At 46.7% G+C, this 16,778-nt stretch overlaps 1 protein-coding gene across 1 annotated transcript in view; it reads left to right on the forward strand.

Moving 5' to 3' along the window:
• The window catches only part of agrn (agrin), a 582,383-nt gene that overhangs the window by 487,777 nt on the left and 77,828 nt on the right, over positions 1 to 16,778 (forward strand). Inside the window, exons 14-18 of the mRNA XM_078238727.1 lie at positions 1,151 to 1,315; positions 2,613 to 2,756; positions 4,510 to 4,634; positions 9,012 to 9,117; positions 14,715 to 15,104. Coding sequence (XP_078094853.1) covers positions 1,151 to 1,315; positions 2,613 to 2,756; positions 4,510 to 4,634; positions 9,012 to 9,117; positions 14,715 to 15,104 — 930 coding nt within the window. The remainder of the gene's footprint in view (positions 1 to 1,150; positions 1,316 to 2,612; positions 2,757 to 4,509; positions 4,635 to 9,011; positions 9,118 to 14,714; positions 15,105 to 16,778) is intronic.

Below are 16,778 nucleotides of genomic sequence, written 5' to 3' on the forward strand. Positions count from 1 at the left end.
TGTGCGAGTCCCTTTTATTCATTTGGAGATTGAGACACCCTGATATATCAGAGTACCAACCCAGGCTGGCAATTTACCGTGAGGCCTGGAACACACTCCCTTGTGGGCAAGCTCTGAGAAGAGGCCACTAACTCTGGTTAAGTGGCTACACATAGAAACCAAGAAGATAGAAGCAGGAGTAGGCCATTCGGCCCTTCAAACTGATCCTCCCATATCCCTTGATCCCTTTAACTCCAAGAGCTATATCTAATTTCTTCTTGAAATCACACAATGTTTTGGCCCCAACTACTTTCTGTGGTAGTGAATTCCACACATTCACCAACCTCTGGGTGAAGAAATTTCTCCTCACCTCCGTGCTAAAAGGTTTACCCCTTGACCTCAAACTATGACCCCTAATTCTGGAGTCCCCCACCATTGGGAACATTCTTTCTGAATCTACCCTGCCTAACCCTGTTAGAATTTTATAAATTTCTATGAGATCCCCTCTCACTCTTCTAACCTCAAGTAAATACAATCCCAACCGAATTAGTCTCTACTCATTTAACAGTGCTGCCATCCCAGGAATCAGCCTGGTAAACCTTCGCTGCACTCCCTCTACAGCAAGGACATCCTTCCTCAGATAGGGACACCAAAACTGCACACAATACTCCAGGTATGACCTCACCAACAATTGCAGCAAAACATCCCTATTTCTCTGCCTGCTGCTTGCAGGTTGATGGCTCCACTGTTCCACATCCTGCCTCCGGAACTACGGTGTACAGGATGGTACGGGCCACGAATTAACCCTGATGCGTGCTTACTCTCCCCCCACCCCCAACCCTCACAACCCCTTAGAGCCGGACACGCCTGCGTAATGCCTTTTACACGGCAAAATCTTTCGCTCCCGCCCACCGCGGGAATCGTCGTGAGTGGGACGGATAATTTGACAGACCAGCGAAAAGGTCGGTTGACATCGGGCGGGAATCTCAGGCCCTGGGCGGGAGTGGAAAATCCCACCCGTGGTATGCGTGGGGTTTTTTATTTGTAATATTCAATACTTTCTTCGATCCTCTTATTTCTGTGTCCTCACTTTGAAAGTTTGTTCTGGGATAAGTAGCGGCGGTAAGCCTGGAGACAATAGGGATGTGATGTTTTGATGTGATCTTTGCAGGCACCTGTCGTTGTAATAAATATGGGTCATACAGTGGAACGTGCAACCCCAGCACTGGCCAGTGTTCCTGTAAACCCGGTGTGGGCGGCCTGAAGTGTGACCGTTGTGAACCCGGCTTCTGGAATTTCCGTGGTATCGTCATAGATGAGAAGAGTGGATGCACTCGTAAGTAAACAGTCCTCACATCTGTATGTGAGGAACACATAGATTGCCTGCGACATGTATGTATGTGTGCAGGGTGTGCATGCGTGGTTTGTGTAGTATGAGTGCATGGTATTTGACTTGATTTGATTTATTATTGTCGCATCTATTAGTATACAGTGAGAAGTATTGTTTCTTGCACGCTATACAGACCGTACATAGAGAAGGAAAGGATAGGGTGCAGAATGTAGCGTTAGAGTCATAGCTAGGGTGTAGAGAAAGATCAACTTAATATGAGGTAGCTTCATTCAAAAGATTGATGGCAGCAGGGAAGAAGCTGTTCTTGAGTTGTTTGATACATGCTCTCAGACTTTTGTGCAATTAAGAATCTACTGATGACCATGAAACCATTGTCGATTGTCAGTAAAACCCATCTGGTTCACTAATGTCCTTTAGGGAAGGAAATCTGCCATCCTTACCCGGTCTGGCCTACATTTGACTTCAGACCCACAGCAATGTGGTTGACTCTCAACTGCCCTCAGGCAGCTAAGGGATGGGCAATAAATGCTGGCCCAGCCAGCGACGCCCATGTCCCATGAATGAATGAAACAAAAATGTGTAGGAGGGCATGCCTGGGTTTATGCATGTGCGTGTGTTTGGAGCATGTGTCCTGCACATGTGTGTGTGCGCGCACGAGTGTGTGCGCGCACGAGTGTGTGCGTGCAGAGTGTGTGCGCGCGCTTGTGTTTTCATGCTGTCTCTTGTTAAATAACCTACCGACACTGGGCTCACAACAGAATGGTAGATTGGACAATGACAGTCAGGGCTCAACTGTGAGGGGAAGCCCAGCGCGAGCCAGCTCCTTTGGCAAAGAAGGCGACAATATCGTCTTTTTGTTTCCAAACAAACACCTGCGAGGACGAAAAATTAAATAAGGTAGCGGCAGTTTTAATGTGGTTCTTAAAGGGCATGAATTCACCAGAGTGAAACCAGTAATGTTGAGCGGGAGATGAGTTATATTATTCAAACAGAATAAAGGGAGCTTTACTCTAAGTCCGACTGTGCTATAACTTGCTGTAAATGTTTGCTGCAAGTATCAAAATGGAAATATGTTTCATTCCCCAGCACTTTTATCTTGACAAGGACTCCACTATATCATGGACTGACTTATTCTTAATTAAATCTTTTGAAAGAACAGTGAAGTTGAAAGCTCTTATTGATTTCATTTCACTTGCCACTTGATGCAGGGAGAGGATTGCTGATTTTTTTTTTGTTCCCTGCACTAACACATTGTTGTTCCCCCACTCCATTACTCACACAGCTTGCAATTGTGATTCTGTCGGGGCCATTCGAGATGATTGTGAGCAAATGACAGGCCTGTGCTCCTGTAAAGCCGGCATCACTGGGATGAAGTGTAACCAGTGTCCCGATGGAAGTAAACTGGGTCAGAACGGCTGCGATAAAGGTGAGAGCGTCAACAGGTGCAGTGAAGAAAATTCCTGCCAAGCATTCCTTGTTTAAACAAAACACCCTGAAATTTGAGATGCCCAAGGTGCCAGGTCGGTGTTCGATTTCGGAGAGTTAGAGTGCAGAGCGTCTTTGTGCCGTTGAGCGAACCCGGCAAACAGGTGTCACAACAATTCTTTCATCAGCACCGGAAGCCTCCGGGCACTCGGAATCGCAGCCATGATTCATCCCGTAGGATGATAATTTCAATGCTGGTATATCGCGGTGGAATAATACAGCAGTTTGTCTTTTACCTTCAGCAAGTTTATTCAGGGTGGCACGGTGGTTAGCGCTGCCGCCTCACAGCGTCAGGGACCCGGGTCCGATTCCCGGCTTGAGTCGCTGCCTGTGAGGAGTTTGCGCGTTCTCCCCATGTCTGCGTGGGTTTCCTCCCACACTCCAAAGATGTGCGGGTTAGGTGGATTGGCCATGTTAAATTGTCCCTTAGTGTCAGGGGGACTAGCTAGGGTAAATGCATGGGGTTACGGGGATAGGGCCTGGGTGGGATTGTGGTCGGTGCAGACTCAATGGGCTGAATGACCTCCTTCTGCACTGTAGGGATTCTACGATTCAACACACAGCTCAGTGAAGATACAAACTCCTTATGGTTTCCTCCCCCACACCAACTGTTCCGGCTGTGTCCACCTTTTGAAGGTCATGCCAGTAACCATCACCTTAATAAGGCAAATAGCTTAACAATGTAATGATCAAAGCATGCAATTGCTGATACGTGGATGGCACGGTGGCATAGTGGTTAGCACTGTTGCCTCACAGAGCCAGGGACTCAGGTTCGATTCCCGGCTTGGTTCACTGTCTGTGCAGAGTCTACACGTTCTCCATGTGTCTGCGTAGGTTTCCTCCGGATGCTCCAGTTTCCTCCCACAGTCCAAAAGACGTGCTGGTTGGGTGCATTGGCCGTGCTAAATTCTCTCTCAGTGTACCCGAACAGGCACCAGAGTGTGGCGACTAGGGCATTTTCACAGTAACTTCATTGCATTATCAACATAAGCCTACTTGTGGCACTAATAAACTATGAACATTGATATGGGACCCAGAAATGTATAGTTGACTGAGTCACGATAATTGTTTTTAAAAATTACATATCTATCAGCTTCTATATGAGAAATTAACGCAAATGATGAAAAGGCAATTGGATTAAATAATAAAAATCCGAAATTGTGGAAATACACAGAGGTCTGTTGAGCCTAACAAGAGCAGAGCTGGATTAACACGTTAAGTGCAGATCCTTTGTCAAAGCCTCAAGATCTGTTGGAAGGTCTACATCCAGAATATTATCTCGTTCTTTCTTTACAGATACCAATGGGCCTTCTATGAATTTTCTACGATGTTAAAAATCTCTGGAGACCTGAGTTACATGGAAACACAAAAGGTTCAGCAACAAGTTAACAAACTGTTGATAATGTGAGGGATAGACAGTGTGAGAAATGGGAATGTCACATAGGTGTAGTTGCTTCTCTGAGGAGCAGTGTAAATGGAGCTCTGTCTCCCGTCTGATCTCTACTTTGAAGGACAAACATTGCCGGGCCTTTTGAACTTTGGTTGCACTTTTGTTTGTTCCTGTGTCTCGAGGTGCCGAGGGAAAAAATAACGTATTTTCTGCCTTCATTGCCTTGGTGATAAATTCATTAGAAATAACTCAGAAAGTGAATGCAGAGAGCATTGAATGAGCTGGTTTTCCCACTTTCCCACAGACCCATCTGTTCCAAAATCCTGTGCAGATCTTCAGTGCCAGTACGGAGCAACTTGTGTGGAGAATATTGGTCGAGCTTACTGTGAATGTCCCCCTCCTCTTTGTCCAGAGAGTAAAAAGTCTAAGGTAAGACTTCATTGGTGCTACTCCTGTTTCATCTTTACGCCAGAATAATAGGTTGGAGAGAACGATTTTCTTATAAAGGAGTAATTTTATAAACGTCTGTTCCTGTTGAGGGCGGCACGGTGGCACAGTGGTTAGCACTGCAGCCTCGCTGCACCAGGGACCTGGGCTCAATTCCGGCCTTGGGTGGCTGTCTGTGTGGAATTTACACCTTCTCCCTCATGTTTGTGTGGGTTTCCTCCGGGTGCTTCAGTTTCCTCCCACAGCCCAGAGATGTGTGGGTTAGGTGATTGGCCAGCGCTAAATTGCCCTATAGTGTGCCAAGATGTGTAGGTCAGGTGGATTAACCATGGGAAGGCGCAGGGTTACAGGGATAGGGTGGAGGGTAGGGCCTGGACAAGATGCTCTTTCGGAGAGTCGGTGCAGACACAATGGGCTGAATGGCCTCTTTCTGCATTGTTGGGATTCTATGGATGTTTCTCAGTTTCAGTCATCAGAGCATATTTTGTGAAATTGGCCAAGCAGACCTCACATTTTTCCACCCAACTGTCAAACTGTGCTCCTGATGCACCAGGAATGGAAATTCACCCATTAAAATCCTGCTCCATCAACTCCCCAGAGCGCTCTGGCTGCATAAAGGACCCCCTTAGCTCAAGGATTATCTCTTTTCTTAAGTACCATCAACATTTCCCTCAAGACATCAGTGGTACAAAGTAAATTAGAGTCGAAGGGAGAAATTTAGTAAATTTAACATAGGGGAAGAAATGTCAATGGAGCTTATAATCGGACATGAAATCGACAAATCTGCACCCCAGAGTATTAAAAGAAATGGGTAGGGATATTATCTTAACCAGACCTTTCTGAAGCTCTCTAGATTCTGAAATTGTACCTTTGGATTCTAAAATGACTAATGTTAGTCCATTATTTTAAAAAGGGAGAGTCACATTGTTATGGAGCAGCCAGTTAAAACATCCCAGGGGGGTATTCTCTGATATGCTTTGCCCCGCCCCAGCTCCCAGCAAGAACGGAGAATTTGGCGCTCAGCCAAAATTTCATTCAATGCAGCGGGACTGGAGAATCCCAGCCATGGGTCGGAGGTTTCCAGCGCACATGTGGAGAGGTTACTGGAACCCAACATCAGGACAAGATGGAGGTGGACATGTATGAAGTGATCAGATAGTCAGCAGAGGTTAATCGAGGGTGGAATGTGTCCGAGTATTGTTGAATACTTTGGGGAAGTGACTGGCAAGCTGAAGTCTGTTGTCAGTAAGGGCCATGAGAAGGTGTTTAATAAGGCCTGCACAGGCTTGTAGAATTGGTCGGTAATTGGTTGCGTGGCAAGAGAATAGATTCTGACTGAAAGAATCATAGAATCCCTACAGTGCAGAAGGAGGCCATTCAGCCCATCGAGCCTGCACCAGCAACAATCCCACCCAGGCCCCATCCCTGTAACCCCAGGTATTTACCCTGCCAATGCCCCTGACACTAAAGATCAATTTATCACGGCCAATCAACTTAACCTGCACATCTTTGGAGTGTGGGAGGAAACCGGAGCACCCGGAGGAAACCCATGTACACATGGGCAGAATGTGCAAACTCCACACAGACAATTACCCAAGGCTGAAGTAATGCTGAAAGTCTGCAAAGAGGTATAGATAGTCTAATTGAGTGGGTGAGAGTCTGGCAGATGGAGTACAATGTTGGTAAATGTGAGGTCATCCATTTTGGTAGGAATAACAGCAAAATTGACTATTATTTAAATGGTAAAAAATTGCAGCATGCTGCTGTGCAGAGGGACCTGGGTGTCCATGTGCAGGAATCTCAAGGAGTTGGTTTGCAGGTGCAGCAGGTAATTAAGAAGGCAAATGGAATTTTGTCCTTCATTGCTCGAGGGATGGAGTTTAAAAACAGCGGGGTTATGTTGCAGCTGTATAAGGTGCTGGTGAGCCACACCTGGAGTACTGTGTACAGTTTTGGTCTCCTTACTTGAGAAAGGATATACTGGCACTGGAAGGGGTGCAGAGGAGATTCACTAGGTTGATTCCGGAGTTGAGAGGGTTGGCTTATGAGGAGAGACTGAGTAGACTGGGGCTATACTCATTGGAACTCAGAAGAATGAGGGGAGATCTTATAGAAACATATAAGATTATGAATGGAATAGATAAGATAGAAGCAGGGAAGTTGTTTCCACTGGCGGGTGAAACTATAACAAGGGGGCATAGCCTCAAAATAAGGGGAAGCAGATTTAGGACTGAGTTGAGGAGGAACTTCTTCACACAAAGGGTTGTGAATCTGTGGAATTCCCTGCCCAGTGAAGCAGTTGAGGCTACCTCATTGAATGTTTTTAAGGCAAGGATAGATAAATTTTTGAACAGTAAAGGAATTAAGGTTATGGTGAGCGGGCGGGGAGCTGAGGCCACAAAACGATCAGCCATGATCTTATTGAATGGCGGAGCAGGCTCGAGGGGCCAGATGGCCTACTCCTGCTCCTAGTTCTTATGTTCTAACTCAGGTCTCTGGCGCTGTGAGGCAGCAGTGCTAACCTAACCACCGTGCAGGATGGGAGGTGTGGTGTATGTGTGTGTTCAGAGAGGGGCATTGATTTTCTACCAGATGTAATGGTGACTTGGATGAAGGAACAGAGAGTTGTTTATCCAGCTCTGCAGATGCAGCATTCAAGAAGGCAACACACCACACCACTTTCTCAAGAGCAATTAGGGATAGTCAGTAAATCTTGGCCTAGTCAACAACGCCCACATCCCGTGGATGAGCTTTAAAAAAAACAATGTTTGGAAGTTCAATAAATTATGTGAATGGGAGTCAGAACTTAGAAAGTGATATAGATGATGAGTGCCGTAAGACCATAAAATGTAGAAGCAGAAATAGGCCATTTGGCCCTTCAGGTTTACTCAACCACGGCAGAGGCAAGTGTGAAGTCGTCCATTTTGGATCTGAACAGATAAATAGATTTTTTTTTACTCTTTCATGGGATGTGGGCACTGCAAGGTGGGCCAGCATTTATTGCCCTTAACCTGAGTAGCTTGCTAGGCAATTTCAGAGGGTTCTGAATCTGAAGTCACATAGGCCAGACAAGGATGGCAGATTTCCTTCCCTCAAGGGCATTCGTGAACCAGAAGGCGGGTTTATGACAATGGTTAGCAGAAGGATTTTAATTCCAGATTTTTATTGGATTCGAATTCCACCATCTGCCATGATAGGCTTTGAATCCAGAATCCCTGGGTCTCTGGATTACAAGTCCAGTGAAAATATCACTAAAGCACCACCTCCCCTGTGAGAGAGTGCGAAGAAACAAATAAAGTTAGACGCCTACGTACAACTAAAAAGCTGGTGCATGGTAAAAGTAATTAAGAAGACTGGTAAATACTGTCCTTTATCTCGAGGAGGTTGCAGTTCAAAGCTGAAGAATGAATCCCTCAGTTTTCCAGAGCCTTGGTGAGATCCCATCTGTGGAGCACTGCATTCAGCCATGGGCATCAAACCCCAGTAAGGATATTTAGGCCTTGGAATGGATACAGCACCGATCCGCAGAGTGATACCAGTGTTTAAAGGATTAAGCAATGAGGACAAATGGCAGTAATCTGACTGATGTTCCCTTGAATTGAATAGGGTGAGGGATAAGCTAATTAAAGTATTTTAAAATGACAAAGTGGTTTGCCAGGATGTATATAGAGGAACAATCTATTCTGACAGAGAACAAACAACAAAGAACAGTACAGCACAGGAACAGGCCCTTCAGCCCTCCAAGCCTGCGCCAATCATCGTGCCTACCGAAACTAAAACCGTATGCACTTATAGAGTCCGCATCCTTCCATTCCCATCCTTTTCATGTATTCGTCTAGTTTCCCCTTAAATGCCGCTTTCATACCTGCTCCCACCCCCTCCCCAGGCAGCGCGTTCCAGACATTCACCACCCTCTGTGTAAAAAAAATACTTGCCTCGCACATCTCCTCTAAACTTCTCCCCACGCACCTTAATATCCAGAAGAAATCCAGAAGAAGTGGTCATAACCTCAGAGTTACAGCTTTGCCTTTTTCAAGAAAGATTCAGGAAGTATCTTCTATCTCAAAATGGAGGGTGAAAATCCAAAACTTGATAGCCCGGAAAATCCGGAACTTGATATCCTAGAAGCCTTTGGGTCGAATGGAAATTTCAAGACTCGGATGCCGAGATTTCTGCTAGGCCAGGGTAGCAAGGGGTACAGGACAAGGATTGTGGAAACGTTGGGTCGGGGTACTAATCCTCCACTATCTACCATAATGGAGGGATTGAATGGTCTAATCCTTTTGTTGCTATGTTGTTGAGCATGCGAGAGCATGTGCGTATGACCCTTGCTTATTTGCCTCCCTTGTACAATATCAGGTCTGCGGCTCTGATGGCAACACTTACGCCAACGAGTGCCAGCTTAAATCTATTGTGTGCCGCCAAGGCATAGCGATCGCAATTGCACACCAGGGGCCTTGTCAAGGTAAGGACGTTTGATCAAGCACAGTACCATGTTTCAATCTGGAAGGGACAAGTGGGGAGCGGGGGGGGGGTTCAGGAGGAAAACCACATACGGTTACCTGAGATGTATCTGAAACCTCTTGTGTTGTATTTGCTTCCCAGATGGATACAGAAGAAGCTTGCAAAGTTAAAAAGACAGTTTGTGTCCATTTTTCTTATTTTTAAAAAAGCTCGCTGGTCAGCACGGTGGCACAGTGGCGCTACTGCCTCACAGGGTCAGGGACCCCAGGTTCGATTCCAGCCTCGGGTCACTGTCTGTGTGGAGTTTGCACATTCTCCCCGTGTCTGCGTGGGTTTCCTCTGAGTGCTCCGGTTTCCTCCCACACTCCAAAGATGTGCGGGTTAGGTTGATTGGCCATGCTAAAATTCACCCTTCGTGTCCGGGGGATTTAGCAGGGTAAATGAGAGTTAGGGGAACAGGGCCTGGGTGGGATTGTGGTTGGTACAGACTCGATGGGCCGAATGGCCTCCTTCGATACTGTAGTTATTCTGTGAATTGTTTGCATGGCCACATAGCCCTGTTTACGTGAATTGTGAATACGTGGTGAAAGCTTTCTGAAAGAAACCCATTGGAAAAGTGACGGTACCTGGGTAATGACTTTCTCCAGCATTGATTTGCCGCAGATTTTAAAAGTCTTGTACACCAGCGGCTCCCCTAGTTTCCAGGAGCTTTCTTCCACCTGCCGATTCAACCTTTGAAAGACTGCATGGTAGTCTGGCAGACGAGTCGTTATGATTCAGGTCAGAAACACCCAAATGTTTTATGAAGCCCGCCTGGAGCATACATTTTGCACTTTAAATTTGGCTAGGGTGAGCATGAGATGTTTCACTTCAAGTATGATTCAAATGACCCACTCGGGAGCTTTTATCAAGTAAAGTTTATTTAATAATGCAGTTAGCATGTATGGAAAGAAAATTAGCAATACCTTTTACTTATTACAAGCAAAAAAACAATCATGATATTATATAAACCTTAACAGCTAAACACCGTTCCAATGAAGCAAATCCCATCAACAAAACCTTTGCCACAGGTTTAACACAGCAAACACTAATGCTCACGCGATACTGGAACTGAGTCCTTTGGTTGAAAAATTGAAACCCTGACTTCTCAGCCTTGTAATTCCGAGCAGCCCCCTGGATGCATCCATAACAGTTTGAAGTCAGAACAGCTTCCCAGAATGCCGGGGGAGAGAGACTCTAGGCAAGCCAACCACCAGCAGCAGATTTTCCACTCCAGGAAGGCAAGAAACCTTGCTTTCAGCAAACCAGCAGAATTTCCAATACCAAGGCGAGAGAGAAACACTGCTTTCAGCCTCCCTTCTAAACTCAAACTGCTGCCAGCAACCAAATTAAAAGTGAAACCTCGAATTCACTATGAAGAAACAAAAGCTGTCCAAAACACATGACTTGCCAACCAGTCTTCCCCCTAACAATGCAGGGTCATAAAGCAACTCCCAGAAAGTACCTGAGGCCCACAGTAAAAATAAACAAAACCTCATTTAAGCCATTGAAGTAGCAATAAAAGGACTTCTCGCAGACGACCCGGGAACAATGGAAATAAAAGCGAAACGGTTGGCTTACAACTGCAGAGAACATGATTTTTTTAAAGAATTCTTAACGGCACACTAACATCACACAATGACTCACTGAGCATCCCCCTCCCCCTCTCCCCCCTCCACCTTAGCAAGTCTGACAGCATCTGTGGAGAGAGAACAGAGCTAACGTCCAGAAATTTCCCATCCCGCCCGCCGTGGGAATCGTAGCGGGCAGGGCAGAAAATTCAGCCGACTAATTAAAGGTCCGTTGACCACGGGCTGGAATTTCCGGTCTTGGGGAGTGCGCGGCCGGAAAATCCCACCTAACGCTTTAGGTCTGGATGACGCTTCGCTGGCGATTCTCCGGCCTCCCAGCCGGTGTTTCACGGTGGTGGAAAATGCCATTTCGCTGGCAGCGGGATTTTCCTGCCGCTGTCAGTGGGATTCCCCATTGATGTCTCCCCACACCGCCCGGAATCCTGCGGGCGAGGGTGCGCAGCCAACTGGACTGGAGAATCCCGCTGGCGTGAACGGCCGGAGAATTCCAGCCAGTAACTCTATTCTCTCTCCACGGATGCTGTCAGACCTGCTGAGAGTTTCCAGCATTTTCTGTTACTGTTTCAGACTCTGCAGTATTTTGCGTTTATTTCACTGGAATAAACATGGGGCAGATTCTACACCACTCCTCTTTGCCAGATTTACACCCAAACATTGGAGATAAAAACCTTACTCCCACTGTGTTTACAATTCCTGGAACCCAAACTGAACGGTTGCCAGTGTAAAAACTGCTTTCGCAAATGCTTTTTCTGTTGTCAAAAAAAAAAGAACTACTTAGGTGTTAATGTACTGCTTTCTTCGAAGTTTGTAGAATGGCGGCGCTCCCGCTCTGTTAACCTGGTGGAACATCAACGTAAAATCATTTGCAATGGGATTGTTTGCGTGTTGAACTAAACGTGCAGTTCCCCGTCTTAATGAAATCTAGGGTGCTAACACTCCATAATCCACCTGGCCAGGTAAATACCAGCAGCTGGGACTCTGATCGGCTGTATGGAAATCAAAGTAGAAATCTGTCTGCAAAGAGCACACTTGTCTACAGAAGATTCCTCTGTCCTCCCCCAATCACCAACATGAATTCATTCTGAGTGTTGTATCCAAAGATAGCCAGCCCTTGTGTCCAACTTCAGACACCCAACAGAAATTCATGTGAACTGCGAGATAGGGGAATACTTTCCACCACGCGAGTGTGCTATTTGCAGCCTGCGCTTACAGTGAGTAGCTGGAATGCATGTCAATGGACAGCAACCATATTTGACGAGGTGCGCGGCCAGTCTTGGGGTTAAGTAAAAGTAAAGTTCTATTTATTAGTCACAAGTAAGGCTTACATTAACACTGCAATGAAGTTACTGTGAAATTCCCCTAGTCGCCACACTCCGGCACCTGTTCGGGTCAATGCACCCTAACCAGCGCATCTTTCAGAATGTGGGAGGAAACCGGAGCACCTGGAGGAAATCCAGGCAGACACGGGGAGAATGTGCAAACTCCACACAGACAGTGACCCAAACCAGGAATCAAACTCAGGTCCTTAGCACTGTGAGGCAGCAGTGCTGACCACCGTGCCGCCATACTATGGATGGCCACGGAACAGCTACAGTCGTCCACTCTACCAGCTGAGCTATTAAAAGTGCTGTGGCAGCGGCCACATGTGGAAACAGTCTCCAGAGAGACCTATTTACACAATACACGGATAAGTTCTAGAGTACCGTGTACCCAAAGGGGGAGCTACTCTTCGAGGAGATGCCGGTTAGGAAACCAATGCCACAGTGTTGAAATCCTGTCACCAACAAAGCGGTGTCTTTGAATGTGACCCCTGCGAGGAATGCAAGCACAGGTGAATTTACCCATGGGCATAGGATTTTGCAGCAACCCGACTATCAATTATTGATAAACCTCCAATATTACAATTGGGCAAACCTTCCCTTTGACAATCTCTATACATCAGTGACATGAAACATGTCAACAAATTGAGTCAACACCTGACTATCGTTCCCAGCAATATTTATTTTCTGATAGTCTCCCTCACTCCCCGAAAACATGGGCCCCTGTTTCATTGGCACCAGAAACCTCTTCCATTAGGTCACCTCAAGAGGCAACTGGGGGCACCAAAATTTGAGTGGCACAGTGGTTAGCGCTGCTGCCTCACAGCGCCAGGGACCTGGGTTCGATTCCCGGCTTGGGTCACTGTCTGTGTGGAGTTTGCACATTCTCCCCGTGCCTGCGTGGGTTTCCTCCGGGTGCTCCGGTTTCCTCCCACAGTTCAAGACGTGCTGGTTGGGGTGCATTGGCCGTGCTAAATTCTCCCTCAGTGTACCCGAACAGGGGCTGGAGTGTGGCGACTGGGGGATTTTCACAGTAACTTCATTGCAGTGTTAATGTAAGCCTACTTGTGACACGAATAAATAATCTTTAAAACTTTAAACTTGAAATAATTCGGGGCACCCCAACTTTTTTCCAGCTGAAACCCCAAAACTCAGCAAAGACCAAAAGGTCGAACCTTGGATCTGCTTTAGTTTGCGTGACACAGTATCTTGATGGACAGTTCGTCTACTGAATTAGTTAGTGGGGAAAGCAGCCACTCAGTAAGTCTGGCTGCACGTAACACGCAACTTTTGGGAATCATTGCTCGACGCTAATGAGCTAACGTACCAATGAATGCAAGCTACCTTTTTATTTAGCTGCTCTTGTCATATTTTTTAAACTCCATTTTTCGCTGATTGTTACACAATCTTTCTCCTCCAGATATTGTTGGATCCACAATTATTTGCCCCAGTTGCTCAGAGAGCCACAATTGTTGAAGTGCTGAGTAAATAGTGCATGAGACAGTAAAAATGCACTGTAAAATGCACTGTGAATTCCACTAGCTGTTTCCCCTTCAGTGTCTGTGAATTAATATGCTGTCATTTCCTCTCTCCGACCCTTGGAGAATTTCAGTAGAAATGAATCATTTTTGCAGCTGTTAACGATGGAATTAAGAATGGAAGCAAATTCTGAGGCCAGAATGTGTCCGGCTGTGGAAAACATGCCCCGACCATGACAGCGGAACGGCACATGCTTTGTCATAGTCATCAGGGGTATAGGATTCACATTCGCGAGCCTGGTCCCAGTACACATGTGGATGTAATGGTTGCATTACTTACAGATTGCGATAGCCCTCTCACATTTCCTGCAGCTCTGGGCTTTATCAAAGTCTACAGCCATCTCTTGGAAGACCCTGACTTGTTGTTATGTGTTGACATGGGTGGGACCGACGATCTTGGGTTACGTGGCCATAAAGGCCATCGATGTGGAAAAAATATTTATTGCTGCTGCAGCTTTTGAGAAGTGGAACAGATGTTTGAGCTAACTATAATATGTAGCTACTGCCCCTCTCTTTTGTTTTCCCTGAAAAAACAATGCGTGCCATATTTAAACATTTGGCCCCCTTCATAATTTTAAATTTGGCAAGTCAGACATCCATTGCGAAACCTCAGCTCTCGCATTGCCTGAGCAGTGTCCGTAACCTGTTCGTTGGGATAAGTCACGTCTGTGCAAAAGCAATTGGCGTTGAGAGCAAGTGAAATAATGAATGCTTTGTTGAGTCTCACGCCTATCTGTTCAGGGGGCCTTTTCAAGGACTCATGACTTTATCTGCCGTGCGTGAACCCAAAATGACTTGGGACCATCTGCTCTGCTGCAGTTAACCAGAATCATCTTGCCTTGCATGCGAATTGCATTGAATGCTCTGTCTTAAAGAGTTAAAGATTGAGAGCAAAAAAGCTTTCATAAGTTAGACTTACTTACCTGCCCGTTAAAATTATGAAGTTGTGTACATGGCTTAAGATGTACTTCACCGTTTCATTTTAGGTTAAAGGAGTTTCCACTTCTTAAAGCCTGCTGATTTCTTACCTAGTTTTGCTCTGATGTTTTCCTAAATATACTTCCATTTATTTCTGTAACTCTATAGAAAATATCTTCCCTTTCCACGCAGGAACTCCGTCGAGACCGACCGCTTCTTCTACCACCCTCTCTCCTCAGACAACCAAACGGACGAAAATCACGTCGACAATCCCTTCTCTGATAGGGGAGGAAGTCATTCCGACCAAACCGTTTGAAAAGGAGAAACTTGCGGTTCTTGAAGCCGGGTTCACCCCCGGATCCACAGCTAGGCCCGCACACACCACACGGTCGCACAGCCGAGCCAAGTCATTCATGACGACCAGGCGCCCTTATGTCACTGCCTACCCTCCCACCACCGCCCGGCCTACAACGCCAGTCATTCCGTCCGAACCCCCTGATCAGTCAGGCAGCGGGGATTTCAGTGGGGATACAGATCTTGAAGCGAGTGGTGATCTAGAAGCCAGTGGAGGAGAGCCTATGGGTAATGTGAATTGCTTTATAAAATGGTTCTTGCTGATGCATGAGAGCGTTTGTTGCTTGTGTCGAGATGCCGCACGGGATGCTGAATTCGAGCTATGGTGCCTGAGGATTATTGGAATCAATGCATTGGCGTAACCTTTAAAGCTGGCAAAGAATCTTGCTTTTAAGCGGTGCCTAAGTGTTGAAGCGGCGCGGTGGCACAGTGGGTTAGCACTGCCGCCTCACAGCGCCAGGGACCCGGGTTCGATTGTGCCATTGGACCACTGTCTGTGTGGAGTCTGCACGTTCTCCCCGTGTCTGCATGGGTTTCTTCCGGGTGCTCCTGTTTCCTCCCATACTCCAAAAATATGGGGCTTGGGTGGATTGGCCACGCCAATTTGCCTCTTAGTGTCAGGGGGATTAGCAGGGTAAATAGGTGGGGTTACGGGGATTGGGCTTGGGTGGGATTGTTGTCGGTGTAGGCTTAATGGGCCGAATGGCCTCCTTCCGCACTGTGGGGATTTATGATTCTCCCACACTCCAAAAATATGGGGCTTGGGTGGATTGGCCATGCTAAATTGCCCCTTCGTGTCAGGAAGATTAGATATGTGGGGTTATGGGAATAGGGCTGGGTGGGATTGTTGTCAGTGCAGGCTCAATGGGCTGAATGGCCTCCTTCTGCACTGTAGGGGTTCTATGATAAACCACTGTTGAAGCTGAAGAACCCTTCAGCAGTTAAGGAGGATTAGCCAATGAGTAGCTCACTCGGTGAAATGAAATTAAGCATGGTTGATCTAATTTAGAATCTTATCTGTAGTCCAAGATTTGCAAATCTTTGAACTCAAGGTCTGTCGGGTATAATTCTGCCACTTCATGTGTAAAGGTCCATTGTGGTTGAAGCCTACAGCAATAATAGTAGAACATGTCAAAATGCAGAGGAACAAACCATGAGGGAGAGGTAAGGACTCCATCCAGCCTGCCTCGTACCATTTGTGACACCTCATTCATCATAATATGTACACTCCCTACCCGACCCGATATCAAGTTCCCTGGGAGGACCAGCAGAACAAATGAGATGAAACCGAAATCAATTTGCGGGTAAAAAGGTTCCTTATTCCAGGAGAGAGTGTAAAATAACCGCTCAATAAACTGATATCTGCCCAATCCAACCAAATAGAAGACGGAGATTGGGGGTTCCTGAAGCAGGCATCATCATTGTGCACTCCCCCTCAATGTACAACGTGAAGTCATATTTTACCAAGCGTAGCCAGAATATTAGTCTCATGGTTCAGCACGGTGAAACCTCACAGTTCCTGCAGCCTACAAGCTTGTCTTCCCTACACAGTTCCTGCATCCTTAAATGCTCACGCTGCCCCCAGAGTTCGGAAAGCAGAGTCTTTGGCCGCTTGCTGAGTTAAGATCCCTACAGTGCGGAAGAAGGCGATTCGGCCCATCAAGCCTGCACAATCCCACCCAGGCCCTATTCCCGTATCTACCCTGCTAATTTCCCTGACACGAGGGGGCAATTTAGCGTGGCCAATCAACCAAATCTAACCTAACCTGCACATCTCTGGAGCGTGGGAAGAAACCGGAGCGCCCAGAGGAAACCCACGCAGACACGGGGAGACTGTGCAGAGTGACCCAAGGCCGGAATTGAACCCGGGTCCCTGACGCTGTGAGGCAGCAGTGCTAGCCG

Source organism: Mustelus asterias, chromosome 22 (assembly GCF_964213995.1).
Source record: "Mustelus asterias chromosome 22, sMusAst1.hap1.1, whole genome shotgun sequence".
Taxonomy (NCBI): domain Eukaryota; kingdom Metazoa; phylum Chordata; class Chondrichthyes; order Carcharhiniformes; family Triakidae; genus Mustelus; species Mustelus asterias.